The sequence below is a fragment of the Fundulus heteroclitus genome, chromosome 8, assembly GCF_011125445.2.
Source record: "Fundulus heteroclitus isolate FHET01 chromosome 8, MU-UCD_Fhet_4.1, whole genome shotgun sequence".
Taxonomy (NCBI): Eukaryota; Metazoa; Chordata; class Actinopteri; order Cyprinodontiformes; family Fundulidae; genus Fundulus; species Fundulus heteroclitus.
The window spans coordinates 21,894,748-21,915,124 of NC_046368.1; the positions used below are offsets into that span (position 1 = coordinate 21,894,748).

Sequence of the window (20,377 nt, forward strand, 5' to 3'; positions counted from 1 at the left end):
CTACCATGTTTAATCAAACAGACTAAAATATAAATACTACAGAACATTCCTGATAGCCCTGGTTTAATTCTTACGTTGTTTAGGAATGTATTGTTATTCCGGAATTTACCAATTATTCAGTTTCGGTGGCCTCCCAGTTTCAGGTAGAGGGGAGTTTCCCTAAAACAACCCCTTCCCACCAATTACCTCATCTTGTTTCAGCAGGATCAGCAGTTCCCAGTCCCAATACATTTAGCATTTCTTTTATAAACCCGGCCTTGAATTAAGGTTTTATTGCGCATTTAACATCTGTGCATACTTTTGTTCTTTTTTCATTGTTGGCACTAGGAGTAGATAATACAAGCTCTTAAAGCACTTTATTTAAAACTTAGATATTTCTATAATTATTATACAAACGTGATTTGAGCCAAACTATACCCACAGGAGGTGATATTAAGGTTTGTTTTTATCTCCCTCTGGTGGTGATGTGTGTATACAATAACTTAGCCTTGCTAAAAACTGAACCAGAAATTAAAGGTTTCATCCTTTATCCAGTCAAATTTAGTTTAACTGGTTGAGTTGGGGGGGGGGGGGTCACCTCTGGAATCATATTTGGAATGAGAAATACAAATGTTCAAACAAAAAAAAAGAAGAAGATTTTTTTTTTACCTATCAAGCAAATATATACAAATCTAAAGTATGAATTATATTTGGTTCATGAAATCTAAAAGTTGTAAAAACCCCATTATAAATATGAACAATATTAATGGCCTTAAAGTAAATTAACAAATGAGAAAGAACCAAACAGAAATATAATGTACTTAAAATCCGAGAAATAGATCAACAAAATACAGCAAAATCTAACTTGCATGGAAAGAAGGCTAAATTAGATAAGTAAAGTAAAAGCCAGGCTAAAATAATATGTTTTAAAATGTTCTCATCATGATTAATTATTAATTAATTAATAATGATTAAGCAATCCTAAGAAAATAAATAACTAATATAATTTGATAAAGCAATATTTGTTATGGTGGCAGATATAAACTGACTCAAGCTGCACTGTCAAAAGGTGGCTTTTTAGCTCAGTTTCCTGTTTATGTAGGATTGGTCTTACCTCGCCTTTTATGCCTCACCCTTTTGCTCATTCTTGTGATGGGTTTGCTTAGATGAAATATAGATTAATAACACACACACAAAAAAAAAAATCTGAAGTAAAAATCATGGTAGAATGTACCGTAGAACAACAAAACACTACAGTGTAATAAATTAATCGTAATCGTTACTTAACTGTAGTTTGTTCTAAATGTGTGCACCTCATCCAACAGTTTGCTGCTGACATTCAAATAATTCAGAAGAAATAGTTGTATTGTAAATTGATTGTATTGTTTTTGTTAGAAAACAAAACTTCTTGACTAAGACCTTTTATTTTACAGCACAGATTAGCCTGAACCAGAAGTTGTATCTTCGGCAGATAAGTGTTTGATTTTCTGGAAAAGATCAGTATTGCTACACTCGTCTGGGACTGATGTGAATGGTTGTGCCTAAAAATAGATCTTTGGCTAATATAATGACCTTGTCCTTTTGTTTGTAGCCAAATGCTCTGATGATCTTTGCAAATACCACTTGCTATCATGAACTCTGAATGTTTTGAAGGGGCAATTTCTGGTAAAATATGTAATCTCATGAGCCCTACTATATTTCACCAGATAAGGCTCTGCACATGCACACTCTTTGTTAAATCTGAGCAATTCACATAACAATATATGACAGTTAATATTGTTGTACTTGTTTTTACTTTGGGTTAATGAAACTCAATTAATCAGCAATTTCTATCTGTTGTCTTCCTCATGGTTACATAATGCAATACAAAGCTAATAGCACATTGTATACAGTAAATTTGAGAATAATAAATCTATTATGTAAAGCTCTATTTGTCCCTTAAACCCCTATCCTGACCTCAACCCTGTTATTCAAGTCTCAACCCCGTCATAACTACATTTTTAGAGATAATTTTTCAATATAAATTACAATTTTTTAGTTTTAGTTTCCTTTTGTCTAAAATGTTGAAAGCTATCATCAGAACATTGATTTTATCACAAAATGACAAGTGTCCTTTCAGAGATAGATGAATTAGACTTTAGAATAGCAAAAATATCAGATCTTGTGCTATTTTTGCAATCAAAATGATTGAATTACTGTTGGGGACATCTGATTAATATATAGATATCGCTTTCTTTAGAAATATTTTAGAATCATATTTAAGGAGCCTGTCCATAACGGGGTGAACAAATTACAGTGACCATCTTGAAATAATGACCAGTAGTAATGGAAATGATGTCTGAGTTGGGGAAATTGTTTTTTCTGGTTTAGTATGATTATATATATATATATATATATATATATATATATATATATATATATATATATATATATATATATATATATATATATATATATATATATATATATATATATATATATGAATAATGTACTTTGATAAAAAAAAATGGTGAAATATAATACATAAATCCCATTTTAACCATTCGCATGGAATTACTAAGATTATAAGTGGTTAACAGAAAGTAAAAAGACACTTTCAAAGCTGATTCGATCCATAGTTACAACATACATCTTCTCTAAACATTTGTTTTGCTTCAGCAACCCTTTAAACAAAACGTCTCGGTCAGTGTGTTATTTTATTTTGAAAATCCAATGAGCCGTGATGTCATCAAAGCGCGTCTATTTTCCTGTAACGTTTATTGCCCCAACTCTCCTCTGTGTCCCTAAAAAACAAACAAAAGAAAAAATCAGCAACAACCATGCTGGTTTTACGCAGGTGTCTCACATTGATAGAGTCTCCCAGAGGGGGGCTCCCCGTCAGCCTGTTATCGCGATGTTACCGCGCTCGGTTTGCTGTCCTCAGACCATGTGGGCTCATCCACTGTCCGGCCATCAGAACCAGGACCGATCAGCTGTCGTCACAGGACCGGCGAGTGTTTCGTCATCTCCTACCCGCTCATCCCGGCTCTTCCAGGGGACTCTCATCTTCACCTACTGCCGGTGAAGACGCTGTGGGGAAGATCCAGTCAAAACATTATCATCTTGTTTACACGTGCAAGGTAGCACAACTATTTTGTCTCTGGCTCTGGTTCAGTCTGATATCCCCAAACTCTACCTTCTTATGATTCAAATGGGTGATGTATTCTGGATCCCTGTGTTCAGAGGTAACCCGGTATTCAAGATGGGCCCTGTGTCATGTTTGCAGGTCTGCTCCACCAGGTCCACGCAGAAGATCTCTAAGGTCGCCTACCATAAAGGCGTGGTGATCGTGACGTGTCCAGGGTGCAGCAACCACCACATCATCGCCGACAACCTCAGATGGTTCTCTGATCTGGAGGGGAAGAGGTTGGTGGAGCTGTGGCTTTTACGCGCACACGTTAGGCGATTAAACATCCAACCCGAATACTGAAACATGTACACCATATAACAGAAATCCGCTTTAATCGTCACGTTTAAAGAGGAACAACAGCCCACGTTTGGAACGTCCTGTAGAGCACGTCTCAATCCATCGTTCAGCAATGGCATAACCCTTTGGCCTACATGCAACACTGTGGATCAGGCAGGATTATGCCATACTTTCGTTTAGAGCACATTCACCTGTCGTCAAGAGTTGAGAATAAAAGTCCTCCGATGCCGTCCATCCAGTCGGACTGCGCTTAAGCAACTTTCAAAGAAAAAGTGGGCTGCATTTTCCTGTCTGTGCAAATTGTTTGGAGACATACCCCTAAAAGACATGCAACTGTGATTTTAATTGAACATGCTTCTTCAACATATTGACTCCTGCCTGAATATAAATGCATGCTATACTTCCAAAATTCCCAAAACCTATTTGTGAGGGGGGAAAGAAATCCAAACAATTAAATGCCATTAATCATTTTTCTTCCCCTTTACTATTAGGCACTACTTTGTGTTTGCCTATTGCATCAAATCTGAAGACAATCGAATGAAACTTGTGGCTATAATATGGCAAAAGGGAGGGAAAGCTTGAGGTATTTTAATGCTTTTGTAAGGCACTGTATATTTAAATATGAACTCCACTTATATTCAGAAGAATTAGATCAAACAGTATTTTAGAAGTAGCACAATATGCAAATGCTCTGTGGACCTTGTTTTTTTGGAGAGTACAAGTACTGGTACACCTCATAGCAGGACTCTGTTTATATGGAGATAAAACTTTATTGTTTTGTCTATTCTTTATTTTATAGCTTGCCCATTCTTTAATGTTATGATTTTAAAACAATACATGCACATTTAGTTTCCTTTGGAGTCATAGTAAATGAAGGTCACTAGCATTGTATTACGTCCATTGAACTAAGACATGTGCTGTGACAACTTATCTGGGAGTATTTTACTGTCCTGTGATTAAAAGATTTAACAGTTGATGGTGCTTGATATGAAAGAAACAAGGTAAATGATTGTAAAGAAAGTTAGTAATATGCAGAATTTCTGAATAAAAAAAAAAGCACATTAGTAGTTTCATGGTAAAGTGAGAACACACAGTAACAAGCAAACGGCTTCTTCGAAAGCCTTTCATTGTGACATATGTAAAAAGGAGAGGTTCATATTTGTCATTTTCTGTCTGGCCCAACCCTGCTGATGGCTCACGTTCTGCTGAATCTTTCAGAAACATTGAGGAAATCCTCGCTGCCAAAGGGGAGACAGTGAAGAGGGTGGCAGGAAGTGCCGCTTTGGAGATAGTTGTGGAAGAAGCGAGCAGAGACGCTTCGCAGAGAGCTGACGCAGAAGAGAAAGAAACTGAGCCTGAAACAACGTGATTTAACCTAACTGCATCTGCGCTTTGTATGTTTATATATTTAATGCAATAAATGCAACTTTTCGTTGTTTTGTGGATTGATCGGTGTGGTGTCTGAGCGTTAATTGAACATATGTTTCAAACCAGTGGACGGGTTGTCACTGAAACTGAAAAGGACTTTTCTTGTGGCGTTGCAATAAAAACAAGGGACGAAACTGATAACTAAGAAGTAAAAAAAAAATACTCTTGGCGGAAATAAATGTTTAATATGCCATGTGTGGCTTTCTTTGAATTATCATCTAAAAACATGATTATTTCATCTGAACAAGCAAGACACACTAAATCTCTTTTTTCTTTTGTTCTCTATTTTTGCTGGTTTTAGAGCCAACATACTTAATATTGTATTTTAAAGCATAATAAATCGGCCATATTTTTACAATCCCAGCTTGTTAAAAAAAAAACTACCAGCTTCATTTAAAATATCCTTCAAATTATTGTCAGTTTTATTTCTATAAAGAGCCTCCCCAGACTTATTTCTTTTAGTCGGGTTTTATTTTCTTGGAATATATATTTTTAAATTTTCTGTTACAATCTAAAATTTGAAATTCTGTGTGTAGAACCACCAAATATCTAAAAAAAAAAAAGGGAAATAAGCCTTTCATTGGATTTCATTTTTATTGGTTAGAAGTGACCAAGATAGTTTATGTTTTTCGCAAGAATGACACTGGTAGACGCCACTGCCTTATCTTCCTAACTGAGAATTCACATTCTGTCATCAACTCAGAGCGGATTCAAGAAAGGAAGAAACATAATAGATTATGTTCTATGCTTTGAATCTAAAATAAGGAAAGCACAAGGTAATAAGGAGATGGTTATTGCAGTCTTTTTTTGATATAGAACAAGAATATGATACTCTTTGGAAAGAAGGCTTATCAATAAAACTGAAAAAACTTGGGGTGGAATGAAACTTAATTACATATGCAATTTTCCATTTGACAGAACAATATTCTAAGAAGGGGGACATTTTTTTTTTTTTTACCAATCTGTATAAGCTGATTGAATTTGACTTTGGAAAGTGCCTTGAGATGATAGGTTTCATGAATTGGCGCTATATAATTAAAGTTCAATTGAAATAAAAGAGTATACAACAACATATTCTGTGGAGAATGGTACTCCTCAAGGTAGCGTGTGTAGTCCTGTATTATTCATGATAATGACCAAGTAGATTCAGGAATTGGTAAATCTTCATATGCAGATTGTGGAGCCTTGTGGATTTGAGGTCGTAACATGGAATTCTGTAAGGATAAAATGCAAAAGGTAATTAATGAAATCCATCCAGTAAATATCTGCAAGCTGTCAGTAACAAAATCTCAGATTACTGTTTTTTCTAGAAAACCAAAAAGGATCTTAGTTTCTGCTGTGAAGCATTCAGAACATCGCCTGTTGCCGCATTACAAGTTGAAATGATTAAAACAAATATCAGTATGTTTGGTTAGAGTTAAAGGGCACGAGCAGTCACCTACAGTCAAAAAAAAAGTCCTACAGGAGTGTTGGGAATTCAGTAAGACAGATACATTTAGCTGTGGATAGAACGGTAATGTAAAAGATAAAATATGCATGATTATATACATAGATTTATGTCCAACTGTACCTCATTTAAACATTCCACATTGGCTATTAATGAAACCATCTGTTGCCTACATTGTTAAAAGAATAAAGAAAAATAATTTCAGAATGTGTTATTGCAAAACAATATATCATCAACCCCGCGACACCATGAGGGATTAAGCGGGTCAGAAAATGGATGGATGGATATATGGATGGAGCAAAAGACCCAGAATCAGGACGTACTGGAGCAGCAGTTCATATTCCATATTTAAAAAACAGGAATCATGAGAATTAGGGACAACTTATCAGTTTACACAGTAGAGTTAATAGCAATACAGTACTTTTAAGTTTAAACTGGATTGAAAAACAGAATGATCAAAATTATGTGATAGCATTTGATAGTGTGGCAGCTTTGTTAAGCATTAAATCAAGTAATTCAAAAAGTAAAGATATTATTAATGGTATTTATCCCACTCTGTTCAAACTTTATCTAAAAGAAAATAATAGAATTTGTTTGGGTTCCAGCATATTTCAGTGGAGGGAAACAAAGTGATTGACATTTTTAGCTAAACAGGCACGACAATCTAAAAATGTTGATCTTCAAATTCCATTAATCAAGGCTAAATGTAAAATATTAATAAATAATTAGGCTATGGCAGGAAAACTGGGACATGATTGATTAACGCAGACACTTATATAGAATTAAAAAAATGTGGGAGATACAAGGAAAGCCGGAAGAAACCAGATAATTAAATCCATAATTTCATGTTGCAGTATGGTCAACTCACTTAAACAGTAAACATAGCAGGTTTATGTGAACGTTGCAACCTGCCTGAAACCATATAACGTGTTTATGGTGTATATTGCATATAAAACTGAAAGGAGTTGAGTTTAGAGAAGCAATGAGTGAAATGAAAATCATATTTACATTACATGAGTGCAATAAAAGGTCAAGTCTTGTTTGTGAAAGATATGAAAGATACAAACTTAGAGAGAATTTATTTTGTTTCGCTGTGAATCTCCTGTTGACACTCCAGTCCAGCAGGTGGCGGTAAAGCGCCTTCATAGTTGGTTTGGCTAGCCCCAAATGACACAACAACAAGAAGACTAGCTGACGCCGTAGCTGCCAGCAGACTTTTAGCTTTTGACAGGCTGCCATTTGTTGCTGCTGCTGTCTTTGCTGTTGTACTGAACGCGATGGAAGGCCTGGAAGCCCCCGGCGAGGCAGAGAAGCGGCCTTTCCTAATCGGTGTGAGCGGAGGGACGGCCAGCGGGAAGGTAAACGTAAATTAGGTGGACAGCGTCGCACCCATAGATATCCAGCCTTTATTATGGATATCTATGGTCGTACCTGTCACCTTAGCCCGGTGTTAGTGTTGGCATTCACCAAACTGTCATAACTAACGTCACGCCCACGTGTTTAGTGTCTGGTTATTGTCTATCTCTATGGCGCTGGTTATTGCCAAAGCACTCCTTGTTGAGGTACTCAGTTTTACAGTTTTCTTCTTCTCTTTAGGTTTTAACGGCACCTTGCATCCATTGTTGTTGCATTACTGCCATCTAGTGGATCATAATATATCTCCTTGAAATCCTCATCATGATCCCAGTATTTTTTTAAAAACGAAAAATCTTCTTCTTCCCCTCAATACTATTTAACTTTTCAACCACATTCTCAAATTTCAATTCCCCATTAACAGCCAGTTCTGTTTTTAATAATGTTCTTTGATTTGCATGTTTTCTACAACTAATAAAAACGTGTTCCATTGTTTCTAAATTATCACACCAACTACAAAAACCAGTAGGATGTTTCCCCATCTTAAAAAGTTCCATTTAAAAAACTGTGACCAGTTCTTATTTTATTTATGATTATCTCTTCCCTCCTGTTTATTCCTCTATTCCTTGTTATATCAACTGTATTTTGTATCCTATATAAGTTCCTTCCATTTATTTCATTATCCCACCTAATTTTCCATATCTTCTTACTTTCTCTCCAAACTATACTTTTACCTTAAGATTTGGATAACTTTACTGGCATGTCAATATCTTATTTTTTTATAAGCCTCCTTAGCCAACCTATCTGTTTTTTTCATTTCCCGAAATACCTACATGAGCAGGAGTCTAAAATAATATTACATTTTTATTTTGTTCACATATTCTATGATGAACAGCCATTATGTCATATAATATATTTTGAGGATTATTTGTACATCCCTTTTCAATACTTAACAATGCAGATAATGAATCACTACAAATTATTATTTTATTTATAGTTTTACAGTTTTATTTCTGCACCGGTGTTTTAAGAGAAAAAGGGGGCGACGTCAGCTCGTGAAGTTTGAACTGAGGTCACCGGATGCATCTCAGAGCCACAACCTGGCCAGGACTCCTGTCCATCTCAGTCCAGTAGATTTTTTATTTTTATTTTTTTTATGCCTGTGCTGTCCAGTCACCGCATTAAAACGCTATATTACCGACGTTAACAGAGTTGCGTTTTTGTAGCAGCGCGGCTGATGATGGGTTGATTTTGATGTGCTGTTTCCAGTCAACGGTTTGCGCCAAGATCATGGAGCTCCTGGGCCAGCACAAAGTGGACCACCGCCAGAGAAAGGTGGCCATCATCAGCCAGGACTGCTTCTACAAAGTGTTGACTCCTGACCAGAAGGCCAAGGCCCTGAAAGGACAGTACAACTTTGATCACCCAGGTAAATCAATGCAGAGACTTTTACTTTTGCCATCTAATTACAGGAACTTTAGGAAAAGCAAGCTCCTACTGAAATTCAGCACTGTGACGATTGTGACTATAATCTAATATTTAAACTGGAAGTCTTTTTTTTTTTAGGTATGCATTGAAAAACTTTAGATGTTATTTTCGTTCCATTACTGGACACCTGGAGGAATCGATACCCAAACGACACAAAACAAATGCTAGAAATTAGTCCTGTTATACAAATCTTCAGCCCCTGATGATCATTTTATTTTTACTTATTTTATCAGAGATAATACCGGAATCTTCCCTTTTCCCTTGACCCCACGTTTAGTGAACAGATTTTCATTACACCTGCTTTAAAGCGTAACAACTAGGAACTTCTACCATTCTCTGTCGATAAAGACACAAATGGGTACTGTGATGCATCCCTCAAAGGTTAGGGACGTGTGCTTTCATGCATACACTGGGGAATTATGGCAGACTCCAAAACACGTCTCCTCTTTTATCTGTTGCAGTATTTATAAATGAAAACATCGGAATCGGCAGGTCTGAACTAAGCCTGGATGTCTGTATCGGCTTAGGGAAGTCTGATTGGTGCTTCTCCCGATCGTATGGCTCCGGTCTAGTTGGCCTCTTCGCCAGTTTGTGTCCCCAGTCGTTCTTCATTTGTGCCTTTTCTCATTTCGGATATGTGAGCAAACCATTGCGTATCAATCCCCCCCCCCCTCCTTTAGAAATGAAGGTATGTTGTCAAAATGTGCATAATTGTCGTCTTCTGAAAAGTGTTGCTCCCCATTAGCATTTATTTTGGTTCTGATCCCTGTTGGAGCCACTCGACTCTGATGACAGATTATGAGCCTCGATCAAACCAAACTCATTCAAAGCCCCGGCCTCTTGCCTGATGCTGCAGGTTGACAGAGTTGGACTTAATCTGCAGTAATGCGGGTGATCTTTCTGTCCTTCATGATGAATAAGGAGCCATTATTCAAAAGATCCTGGATATAAGCGGCCTGTAGGATCACCAGGCTGTCCCAGAGTGGGTGAGGAGTCGGTTGGATGAGGATGCCTCCTGAGCGCTTCCCATTTCAGACCTGATCTGGACCCCATGCCGCTCGGAGGAGACACCGGTCTGAACGTTCTCTTGCGTTGACCTGAGGTGCCGTGGGTCTGTTTGTCCTCCAGAGAATCCTATGGTTCACCATAGGAAAGCTGCCTGGTGAACCAGTTCCAGGATGTAAATACTTTAGAAAAGTACCAAAGTTTTCCAAACGTTAATTTTTCTTTCTCTTAGGTCATCACTGCTTTTTCTAAATTCAAGCTACTGCAGAGGAAATTTAATTTACTTGAAAGGCTTCTTCCACATCTTAAGCCACACGTACGGTATATGGCCGCAAGAGTCGACTAACATCTTTCTCACGGTCCTGCAGAGGCGTTTGATAACGAGTTGATGTACAAAACCCTGACGGACATCGCCGAGGGCAAGGCGGTGGAGGTGCCGACGTACGACTTTGTCACCCATTCCAGGTGGGACTAGAGACGCTTCACGGAGTCGCGCCAAAATAAACAGTTTTTGTTTCCTCTGTGGTCTGAGAGCGCCCTGTGCGTTGGCAGGTTGGAAGACAGGATCACGGTTTACCCAGCCGACGTGGTCCTCTTCGAGGGGATCCTGGTTTTCTACCCGCAGACTGTGCGCGAGATGTTCCACATGAAGCTCTTCGTGGACACGGACTCGGACGTCAGGCTGTCCCGGAGAGGTACTCCAGCCTCCGTCGGCGCGCGTCCGGCAGGTTTTTCCTCGCGGGTTTTTAAATCGGCCTCGTTTTTCTTGCAGTGCTGCGAGACATGACCCGAGGGCGGGACCTGGAGCAGATTCTAAATCAGTACACGACATTCGTAAAGCCCGCCTTCGAGGAGTTTTGCCTGCCCGTAAGTATGAGAGTCATCGCCTGCGATGCGCCGGCGTACGCCGACTTCATCTCTAAGCACTTTGCGTTGCAGACTAAAAAGTACGCCGATGTCATCATTCCGAGGGGCGTGGACAATATGGGTGAGCGATCTTAAAATGAACCAGCCAAACTAATTCAACTAAATCTAACCAACCAATAACTTCCTGATCTGCGTGTCGCCAGTGGCCATCAACCTCATCGTGCAGCACATCCAGGACATTCTCAACGGCGACATTTGCAAGTGGCAGCGCGGGAACATGGGCGGCCACGGACGAAGCAGCAAAAGGGTGACGTCGGAGCAGAGCGAGCTGCAGACCGGATCCACCAACCTGCCCATCAAGAGGGTCCTGCTGGAGCCCAGCACCCGGCCTCACTGAGCCCGGCCGGACGTAGGCGCGCGCCTGCGTGGAGGACCGGGGGGCAGACGGGTCCAGAAGGCGGGGCGTGAGTGAGGACCGCTGGCTGAGGTGTGCCAGAACCTTCCACTCTGCAGTCTGGGCTCATTTACTAACTTAATGCTTAGGAAATCTGCAACCTGGTTTTATCCTCTTAACCAGTTCCCCACAGTCTGGAAAAGCATGGGATTTAATTTTAATGATTTCTAGAACTGGATTTTTATTTATTTAATTTATAGACGTTAATCTAATCTAATTTTCTAAATGTGTCTTCCGTTTCATTCTCTCCATTCTGGTGTCCTACCATCCTAAATTCTTTCTTTCCTTGTATTTTTTTTCCTCCTGCTGTCCTTCCTTCCGTCCTTGTGTCCTTCCTTCCATCCTTGTGTCCTTCCTTCCATCCTTGTGTCCTGCCTTCCTTCTTTGTGTCCTACCTTCGTTCCTCATTCGCGTTTCTTACTTGTTCCATATTGAAAGCCTTCGCACTAGAAATAATAACCATAAGTCAATCGTAATTTTTAGTATTTGAAAATGATTGTAAAGGACTGAAAAAACAAGAAAAAAAACTCTGGATTGTTGAGTCTGGAGAAGTTGTCAATTTTTTTATGTGAAAGATGTGTAGAAATCCTTTTATTAAGTTATCTTTTAGGCTTTTCCACATTGTTCTGGTTTTTAATTGGGTAATTAAGCTCAACTAACCAGACCATATTGTTGGTAAGAACTTTGTTTTTCTTAGTCATGCTTTTGCACTTTTAACGAGACTCTCTAACACTTCCTACTTTTAGAATATTGTATTTAAAGGGAATTAATACAAATAAGCGTTATGTTGAACCTGTTCAGGTCTGCAGTAGCTTCCTATAATGCCCTGCAAAAGTATCCACGCCTAAACGGCATTTTGCCACGTTACAAACTTTAATAGATTTTATGACAGAAAGCGGCGTGTTGCGGAGCGAAAGAAAAACGATTCGTTGTTTTCACATTTTTATGCAAAATCTGACAAGTGTGATGTGCATTTGCATCAAGCCCCTTTTTGCTTCGACGCCTCTAAATTTAATCCTGTGCAGCCAGTTGATTAGGAAATAGTGTAGCAGTGTGTCATTTTATCAAAGGATGGGGCAGCGATGGCGGTTGGAGGCAATGGGAAGATAAATGAAGCTAAATACAGAGAAACCTGATAAGAAGCAGCAAAAGACCTGAGACTGGGTTATAGTCTAGACCTTAACCTTTTGTTTGCTGTTAATTCATGTTTTTCTGTCAAAAAGATGCTAAATTAACTGGAATGATTTGGATATAGAGGAAACGGATGTAAAATGAAGCTTAAGTGACTGCTGAATGGCGAGGACGTGCTTGATTACTGGTATGTGTGAGCTATGCATTAAGAGCGGGAATGGTTTAGTCTAAAAGGTGGGAGGTCGATGGGAGACAATACCCTAAAGGCCAGCGGCGTAGAATCGGGCCGGCGGGATAGAAATGCATGCCGCACTTTATAGATTTGTGTTTGTGAAAGCTGGGAAAAAAACGTCTTTTCCTTTTTCCCGTTAACGCCGCATCATCTTGGTTTCTCGCGTACGGCTGAAGGGTGTGAATACTTTTGCAGGGAAAATCAGGAGAATTAACTCCCAGTTTGATCTTGAGCACTTTCCTCGCCAAGTCTATGCCTTAATTTTGTTTCTTTCTCATGGTTTATCAACATGGATGTACATTAAAAAAAAAAAAAAAAAAAAAGCAGCTCTTTTTGAGCTATGGAAGTGTTTCCTTGCAACAAATAAAACTGTTGCAGACACGATTTGAATAGAAACAGAGCCTTTTGTTTTATTGGAGATTGAGAGCACAGTGATGTGTTGGGTTGGGGGGGTGAAATGTTTTCCTACAGCACATGTTGGAACAACACACGCACACGTCTCAGAGGACTCTCTCTCTCTCTCTCTCTCACGCACTCTTCCACACCGACATGACTGGGACATGATTGTGATTGCTTCGTGGTTCTCTACAGTTTAACACGGCACTCCATGATTCAGTTTGACATACATAGATCACAGCATCTTTAGTAGTTTTCTTTTTCGTGTTTTTTTTGTTGTTTTTTTTTGCCTTGCTCTGTTTTTTTTTTGTTTTTTTTTTTTAGTGCACATACATACGGCACTTAAGAGAAGCTAAGCTCTTCTCGTAAGCATAAACGTCCTTTTTAAGAACAAAAGGATCACTGTATATAATACATGTCATAACCATACATGATTCTTACACGAAAAACGTTTTAAAACAAACTCCCGGCTCCGGGCTGTAGGGCCCAGCCTCCCTTTAGGGTTCAGTCGCAGCGGATTCTCAGGGTGCAGCCTGAGCTTCTGCTGTCGGAGGAGGACCTGTCCGTCCGGGGTTAGTGTTGCAGAAGGTGACCAGCAAAATGGCACGAACATAAACGGAGAGGAAGGAGAGAGTTGGAGGAGGGGGGGGAAATTATGGACCATTCAAATTATTCTCTCCTACACGCGCGCAACTGCTCCACTCTAAAATAAAGAGTCCAGGGAGCGGACTTTGGTTGCTTCCGCGGCACCGGCGGTCCATCTGCTTCCACCGCAGTCCCGTTTCTCCCAGTAAAAAAAAAAAATCCCAATTTCTAATCTCCCAGAGCGGCGGAGCTCTTTGTAAACCTCAGTGACGTTTCGGTTGTCTGTAGTGTTCTGGGTTTCCTCCCAAGCGAGTCGCCCGTTAGCTGTAGTGGCTCGCTTCCATGCGTCGTTCTCTTAGTATGTAATAAAGTGGAGTTAGTGTCATGAAGCACAGTTGAAGGTCGTCGTCTAAAAAAAAAAAAAAAGGCCCTCGCCGGGCCCCTAGGTCTTCTCCTCGCGGTCCGTCTTGCGCCGGACGATGTTTCTGGGCTTGATCTTCAGAGACAGCTCCCACAGGGCCTCCTCGGCGAGGTGGTCGCTGAAGTCGTTGAAGAAAGAGATGATCTCCTCATTGCGCTTCAGGTCGTAATGCCTGAGATCAGAATGGGTCAGAGACGTTAAAACAACAACAGTAAATCATTGCATATTGAGCAACTCTGCTGAGATGGTATGGTAAGTTATAGTCTTGAACACTACGGGACATTCTGCTTTGAATAATAGTTGGAAATTTAATTAGCAATCGTCCTCTGCACTAGTGATCGTACCTTTGTGCTCACATGCTAACCACAAGCTACAGTGTGCTTTATTTGATGTGACAAACCAACACAACGTGGGGTATAATGTGAAGCAGGAGAAAAATGACATGTTTACTGTTTTTAACGATGGCTTTCTTCTTGCCGCTCTACCATAAGGCCCAGATTTGTGGACTATGCGGATCATTCTTCCACCTGAGCCGGCGGCCTTTACATCTCCCCCAGAGTTCCCATGGGCAACTTGGCTGCTTCTGGTAAATGCTAACCGTGCCCGGCCGACCAGTTTTGGATGAATGGCTATATCTCGCAAGCCTTGCAGTAGTCTCGATTTTAACAACCCTGCTTTAAATTTCTCCAGAACTTTATCTCTGACCTCTGCTAACAATCCTGAGGCCTTCTCTCCCCAGCCCACACTAAAGTATAAACTATTAATTACGCGATTAATTAGGCACATGGATGTGAAGCATTTTATTTAGTCATCAAAGAAGGCAAATTAAAAACCACGTGTTTGTCAACGTCACAATTATGCGCCCGCTTCTGTTGGTTTGTCACTTGAAGTGCCACTAAAATCCATCAAAGTGTGTGGATGTAGTTTGACAAAACGTGAAAAAGTTTGTGTATGTTTACACGCGGTCTTACCTTTGCTGAAAGCGCCTCATGCTGTCCAGAATATTGAACTGCTGCCAGCGTTTGGAGAAGTTGACCTTCCCGTCAATGAGGTCGGGGTTCCCCAGGTGCACAAAGGTGAGGTCCTGGAGGATGAGGCCTCTGGGAAAACGACGACGGGGGAGGAGGAGGAAGAGAAACCCTGATTAAACGGCCGAGTCAGGTTGTACCGAGCAGCAGATGGCAGCAGGAATATCTACTCACAGGTACGGGATGCAGGGGGGCTCCACCTCAGCCAGGGCGGCTCTGTAGGCTCTGAAGGACGAGGAGCTGTCGATCAGCGTGCAATACTCCTCCAAACCCTTAAAGACCGAATCACAGACAAATGAGCTCATGTGAGCAGACGTTTAAAAAAAAAAGAAAAAAAGAAAAAAAGAAACCCTCTCACATCAGAGGTCTGTTTCTGCCACTCCAGTCTCCTGATGGGGGCGGAGTCCAGCGCGGACAGTATTGCCAAGTACGAGTTGAAATTATTTAACTTTCTTAAGTGCTGCAATGAGAAGAGGAGAATCCGTGTTTTGGTCCATTAAATGTCGTCGTGTACGAGCTTGTCTGTCGAAAAGACGCCCTACCTTCATTATCTTAATGAACTTGAGAAGCAGCTTCTCTCTGTCCTGAGCTTTCTCCTGCTGAATTATCAAAGAGCGCACCCTGTGGGCCAGAGAGGTAAAAACCACTGAGGATTCAGCAGCTAAGAAGAGACAAAAACCAAGACCACGCCGCTCCTAATTAGCGCTTTACCAATAGCTCATGTTGTTAAAGTGCTCCGTAAACTGGGTCAGGTTGGGACTCTTTTCCTCGTTCTGCTCCTTCGCCCAAAGCAGCACCTCGGGAATCTAACAGGAGACAGAACCAGATTTATTGTCCACGTCCGCAAGAGCTGGAGCAGAGTGGCTCCGGCCGACGAGACGGAAGGGCAACCACCGCACCTCGATCTTGTAGAAGAGCTCAGCATCAAGGAGGGTTAGCTGATCGGCGATCTCGTGACTGCGGAAGTCGTGAAGAGTCCCCGGCCTGTTAAAAAAAAAAAAAAAAAAACCACTAAAAGGTTTAGCGTCTCAGCGTCGGCTCGCCGCACACTGCAAAAACGGTTCTAAAAATAAGTAAATGTTCTTAAAGTTAGTGTATTTATCCTTGATTTGAGCAGGTAAATAAGATCATCTGCCAATGGAATGAGTATTTTGATCCCCAAAATAAGATAATTAGACATCCCTCACTTGAAATAAGATGATGGAGATGAATTGTTCCTGTTTTAAGTGCAAAAATCTTATTCTATTGGCAAATCATCTTGTTTACCTGCTCAAATCAAGGACAAATACACTCATTTTAAGAACATTTAACTTATTTTTAGTTCCGTTTTTTTGCAGTGCAACACAATCACCCGTAGTGCCGCACAGGATCGCATACCTCGCAGAGACCCCCCGAGCAGCCAGCGGCTTGAGGGAGTTGGTGTAGCGCAGCAGCTTCTTCTGCTCCACCTTGTCCAGGATGTTCTTGCGGAGCACACGGGCGAGGCTGAGCTCGCCGCTGCACACCAGCGTGAACACCAGGTCCATGAGCTGCTTCAGGATGTCCTCGGTCAGCTCCACCAGGCTGGGAGGGAGGCAGACAGCGTTGGACTTCTCATTACAAGTAAAGGGTTTGTGGAAACTGGTTTCACTGGCGGCAGGTGAACGGGGTTTTTTTTTTTTTTTTGCTCGCTCCACTCACCACAGCTCATCGACGACGCGGACCAGGACAAAGAAGGTGTTCTTGCTGACTCGCTTCTTGAAGGTGTCCGGACTGTGGCAGAATGTGGTGTATGTGCTCCTGTGGTCAAGGATAAACGGGGGGGGAAGGTGGACGCAACCCCGACCCGCGCAAAAAGTGCTCACACCGCCTCAACTTTTCCCACATTTGGCAGGTTTTAAAAGGACAAATAATGAATAAAAGCTGCAGATAACTGAGGCGCAAGGGAAAGGATCAATGTGTTTGTATTCAGCCTCCCTAAAGCCGAGCCTTTGCAGAGCCACGTTTTACCGCGGTTAGATTTCCACGCCTCCTGCCAGTTTGGTTGTATGTTTCTGGCAGGTTTACAGAGACTAGCTCAAGCTCGTTCAGGCCAACACTGCAAAAAGGGAACTAAAAGTAAGTAAAAATTTCTTGAAATTAGCGTATTTGTCCTTGATTTGAGGAGCTAAATAAGACTATTTGCCAATGGAATGAGTATTTTCACACCTAAAATAAGATAATTAGATATACTGCACTTGAAATAAGATGGAGATGAATTGTTCCTATTTTAAGTGCAAAAATGTCATTCTATTGGCAAATAGTCTTATTTATCTGCTCTAATCAAGGAAAAATACACTGATTTCAAGAAAATTTCACCTACTTTTAGTTCCCTTTTTGCAGTGAAGAGCATCTGAACAGCATTTTCAGGTTAAGTGCATTATGCTTTCATCCAAACCTTTCTATTGCAGCTCTGGATGTACACCCAAGGTATCTCGTCCTACAGAAAGCTCAATAATCTCAAGACTTTTTGCACCCTCTGACAGGTTTTCTTCCTGGGACGTCCCAGTGGTTGGTTTCATTTCTCCTCCGGGGGCGGACGATGTGTTCAGGTACTTCTTGAGACACCAGCATCTCCCCCTGAGCTGTGAAGTTCCTCCAGATGCACCATCCTGGCCTGCTCTGGGTGGACGACCGTGTCATGATAGATTGGAAACGGTGCCATACTCTTTAAATTGTCAGAGGACGGACTGAACAGCGCACCGGGAGACGTTCACAGTGTGTGATACTCCCTCATAGCCTAACCCAGCTTTAAACATTTCCATCCCCACCTGTCCGGTGTGCAAACATGGACGACTATTTACTGATTAGGCGGAGGATTTTATTCAGAAATGAAGGCAAACAAATGCGTGCCACACTTTTCAGATGTTTGTCTGCCAACATCCTTTTTCTTTCCATTTCATTTCACCATTATGTTGTACTTTATGTTCGTCTACAGCATCAAATCCCAGTAAAATACATTGAAGTTGGTGGTTATGACATGGCAAAAATGGAGAGGGTTAAGGTGTGGGAATATAGTCGCAAGGCACTGTGTGCTTAAAAAATGCTACAGAGCCATTAACTAATAGTTATTCTCAGAACTAAGAAACAAAGTACAAAATCCCCAAAAGCATCATGTCTAGCTGTAGCTGATGCTTCAGCAAAGATATGAAGAGCAGGCATGTTTTATCTAAGTAAACAAGTATTAAAGCAAAAAAACTAAACTAAACTGATGAGGCTGGAGTGATTAGAAAAGGATATCTGTAGTGTAGCTTCTTAATGAGGTCTTCAGGGGTTATAAAAGTCCTATATGTAGTCAAGAAGGCTTCACAGTACAAAACAAGATCTGTTGAGGGGAAAAAAAGAGCATCTTTGAGTTGACGTGTAAAACCGGTAACAGCTGACAACAGATTAAACACGACTGCTACATGCATTCACCGATGGATGGCTGTTTAATGGTACTCAGACATAGAGGAATATCCCCATCAAATCTGCTCTTCAGACGTGAAATAAATCCTGGTGTTTTAACAGTAAAGGACGTATTGGACAGGAACAGTTTCCAGCACCATACCTTTGCGGTCTGTTTCTGTGGCGTGGACTAACAGGATGTCTCCTGACCCCGCGCGGACGTCAGGACCGTCGTCATTCTGGGGGAGATTCAGAGAAACGAGATGAAAAGCAGATCGACGGCAGGAGAAATGTAGAGAAGCGGGATGCGCTTTAGCCCGTTCCCTCCACCGAGCCTCCCTTTCTCCTGCACCAGCTCCTCTGATGACGAAGAAAAAGTCGGACTAGTGCAAAAAAAAAAAAAAAAATCACTGCAATGTGTGTTGGAGCGCCGCAAAATCTCCTCACTGGTCAGAAAGCTCCTGGCGCGTCTGATCCCCCTCCCTCCCTCCCTCCTCCTCCTGCTGTAAGCTGCTGCTGCCACAGTGCCGCTAACCTTGAAGAGAGGCGTGCAGCGTTTTCACTCATCTGGGTATCAGACTGCACCACTCAGGGACAAAGCAGGAGGAGGCGGAGGACGTTTACACTCTGCAGTTTGACGGCTAGAGCTCCAGAGGGCAGCAATGACCGTCGGGTGGGGGGGGGGACGCGGGCGGGATCTGATTGCACCATCCCCAGGCGCTCTGAGTCGCTTCTGCTCCGACGCCGACGTGGGTGAAATGTGCTGTAGCTTTATCTTAAGAGAGAAAAAAAGCATCCTGTAATGACTTACTTCTTGTTTCAGCGTTATCCTGCTCATGATTTCCTTGTGGTCTATGAGGGAGAGCTCGTCTACGTCCTCCTCGACGACGCTGCCGGCCGCTTCTGTCGTCTTCTGCCTCCTGAAAGCACAGCCAACAAAAAAAAAAACGCCGTCAGGCCCGCGTCCGCCTAGCATCTACGCTGCTCGTTTTAAAGCGGTTCAATTATAAACCAACAGCTGAAATTCCCCTTTTTTATTTCTTGTTTCAATCAGTTTACAGCAAACGGTGATTCCATTTAGCTTTGCCAATTCAATTATAGAGTATAAGAGCTGGTATAAAAGCTCCGACCCATTTCAAAACAATATACGTGCAAATAATTCCCCGCAGTCCAAACAAAGAGTCTTTTCCTGAGTTTTTGCAGTACTCAAACAAGGAGTGAGCATCATTTTTTTTTTACCTTTCCTTGTCTAGAGCCTCCTTACTATTGCTGGATGGCATCTGAGGAGCGGGGTCTTGCAGCACGTCATCGGCTGCAATAGTTTCCTATGAGTTGAAGGAAAGAAAGCGCCCATCAGCCTCTGATGTTTCCAGTCGTGGTGAGAAGTTTGCATACACTCAATAGTGGCATGAATGTCATTAATGTTGGGATTTTATTTTTCGTTTATCATTGGAACCGTTCCCTTTTCCAGCTCAGACTGACGTTCCACAGTCAAGGATTATATAAAAACACTCTTATTCGCTCTTCTTGTCCAAAATGGGGGAACCCCGCTTGGTTTTCTGGCACCGACCAAGCCTTCAACATAATTTTGAATTGGTTGAGATCAGAGTTGAACAGAAGCTTATCTCTAGCCTGTTTAACCCATTTAAAAGTCGGTTCTGTCGTGTGTTTGGGATAACTATCCTGTTTAGA

General features: G+C 41.3%; 3 protein-coding genes across 3 annotated transcripts in view; 2 read left to right on the top strand and 1 right to left on the bottom strand.

Annotated features, from left to right (window-relative positions):
• The first annotated feature begins 2,747 nt into the window (after window positions 1–2,747).
• dnlz (DNL-type zinc finger) lies at window positions 2,748–4,894 on the top strand. Its single transcript, XM_012867950.3, has 3 exons — window positions 2,748–3,098; window positions 3,245–3,384; window positions 4,664–4,894. The coding sequence occupies exons 1-3, from the start codon at window positions 2,799–2,801 to the stop codon at window positions 4,812–4,814; spliced, it is 591 nt and encodes a 196-aa protein (XP_012723404.2). The 5' UTR covers window positions 2,748–2,798; the 3' UTR covers window positions 4,815–4,894.
• A 2,563-nt stretch (window positions 4,895–7,457) lies between these two features.
• Window positions 7,458–13,246, top strand: uck1 (uridine-cytidine kinase 1). Its single transcript, XM_012867976.3, has 7 exons — window positions 7,458–7,678; window positions 8,943–9,102; window positions 10,535–10,631; window positions 10,719–10,861; window positions 10,939–11,033; window positions 11,106–11,154; window positions 11,237–13,246. The coding sequence occupies exons 1-7, from the start codon at window positions 7,598–7,600 to the stop codon at window positions 11,428–11,430; spliced, it is 819 nt and encodes a 272-aa protein (XP_012723430.2). The 5' UTR covers window positions 7,458–7,597; the 3' UTR covers window positions 11,431–13,246.
• A 301-nt stretch (window positions 13,247–13,547) lies between these two features.
• The window catches only part of rapgef1b (Rap guanine nucleotide exchange factor (GEF) 1b), a gene marked incomplete at its 5' end in the record, with an annotated part of 29,169 nt that continues 22,339 nt past the window's right edge, over window positions 13,548–20,377 (bottom strand). Inside the window, 13 exon segments of the mRNA XM_036140363.1 lie at window positions 13,548–14,424; window positions 15,224–15,352; window positions 15,455–15,552; window positions 15,639–15,740; window positions 15,823–15,901; window positions 15,992–16,086; window positions 16,180–16,264; window positions 16,658–16,843; window positions 16,961–17,053; window positions 18,539–18,623; window positions 18,849–18,924; window positions 19,497–19,605; window positions 19,925–20,010. Coding sequence (XP_035996256.1) covers window positions 14,274–14,424; window positions 15,224–15,352; window positions 15,455–15,552; window positions 15,639–15,740; window positions 15,823–15,901; window positions 15,992–16,086; window positions 16,180–16,264; window positions 16,658–16,843; window positions 16,961–17,053; window positions 18,539–18,623; window positions 18,849–18,924; window positions 19,497–19,605; window positions 19,925–20,010 — 1,374 coding nt within the window.

Coding starts and splice junctions, on each gene's coding strand:
- dnlz (XM_012867950.3), top strand. CDS start 2,799: ATGCTGGTTTTACGCAGGTGTCTCACATTGATAGAGTCTCCCAGAGGG. Junction 3,099..3,244: donor ATCTTGTTTACACGTGCAAG/GTAGCACAACTA, acceptor TCATGTTTGCAG/GTCTGCTCCACCAGGTCCAC. Junction 3,385..4,663: donor TCTGATCTGGAGGGGAAGAG/GTTGGTGGAGCT, acceptor TGAATCTTTCAG/AAACATTGAGGAAATCCTCG.
- uck1 (XM_012867976.3), top strand. CDS start 7,598: ATGGAAGGCCTGGAAGCCCCCGGCGAGGCAGAGAAGCGGCCTTTCCTA. Junction 9,103..10,534: donor GTACAACTTTGATCACCCAG/GTAAATCAATGC, acceptor ACGGTCCTGCAG/AGGCGTTTGATAACGAGTTG. Junction 11,155..11,236: donor GAGGGGCGTGGACAATATGG/GTGAGCGATCTT, acceptor GCGTGTCGCCAG/TGGCCATCAACCTCATCGTG.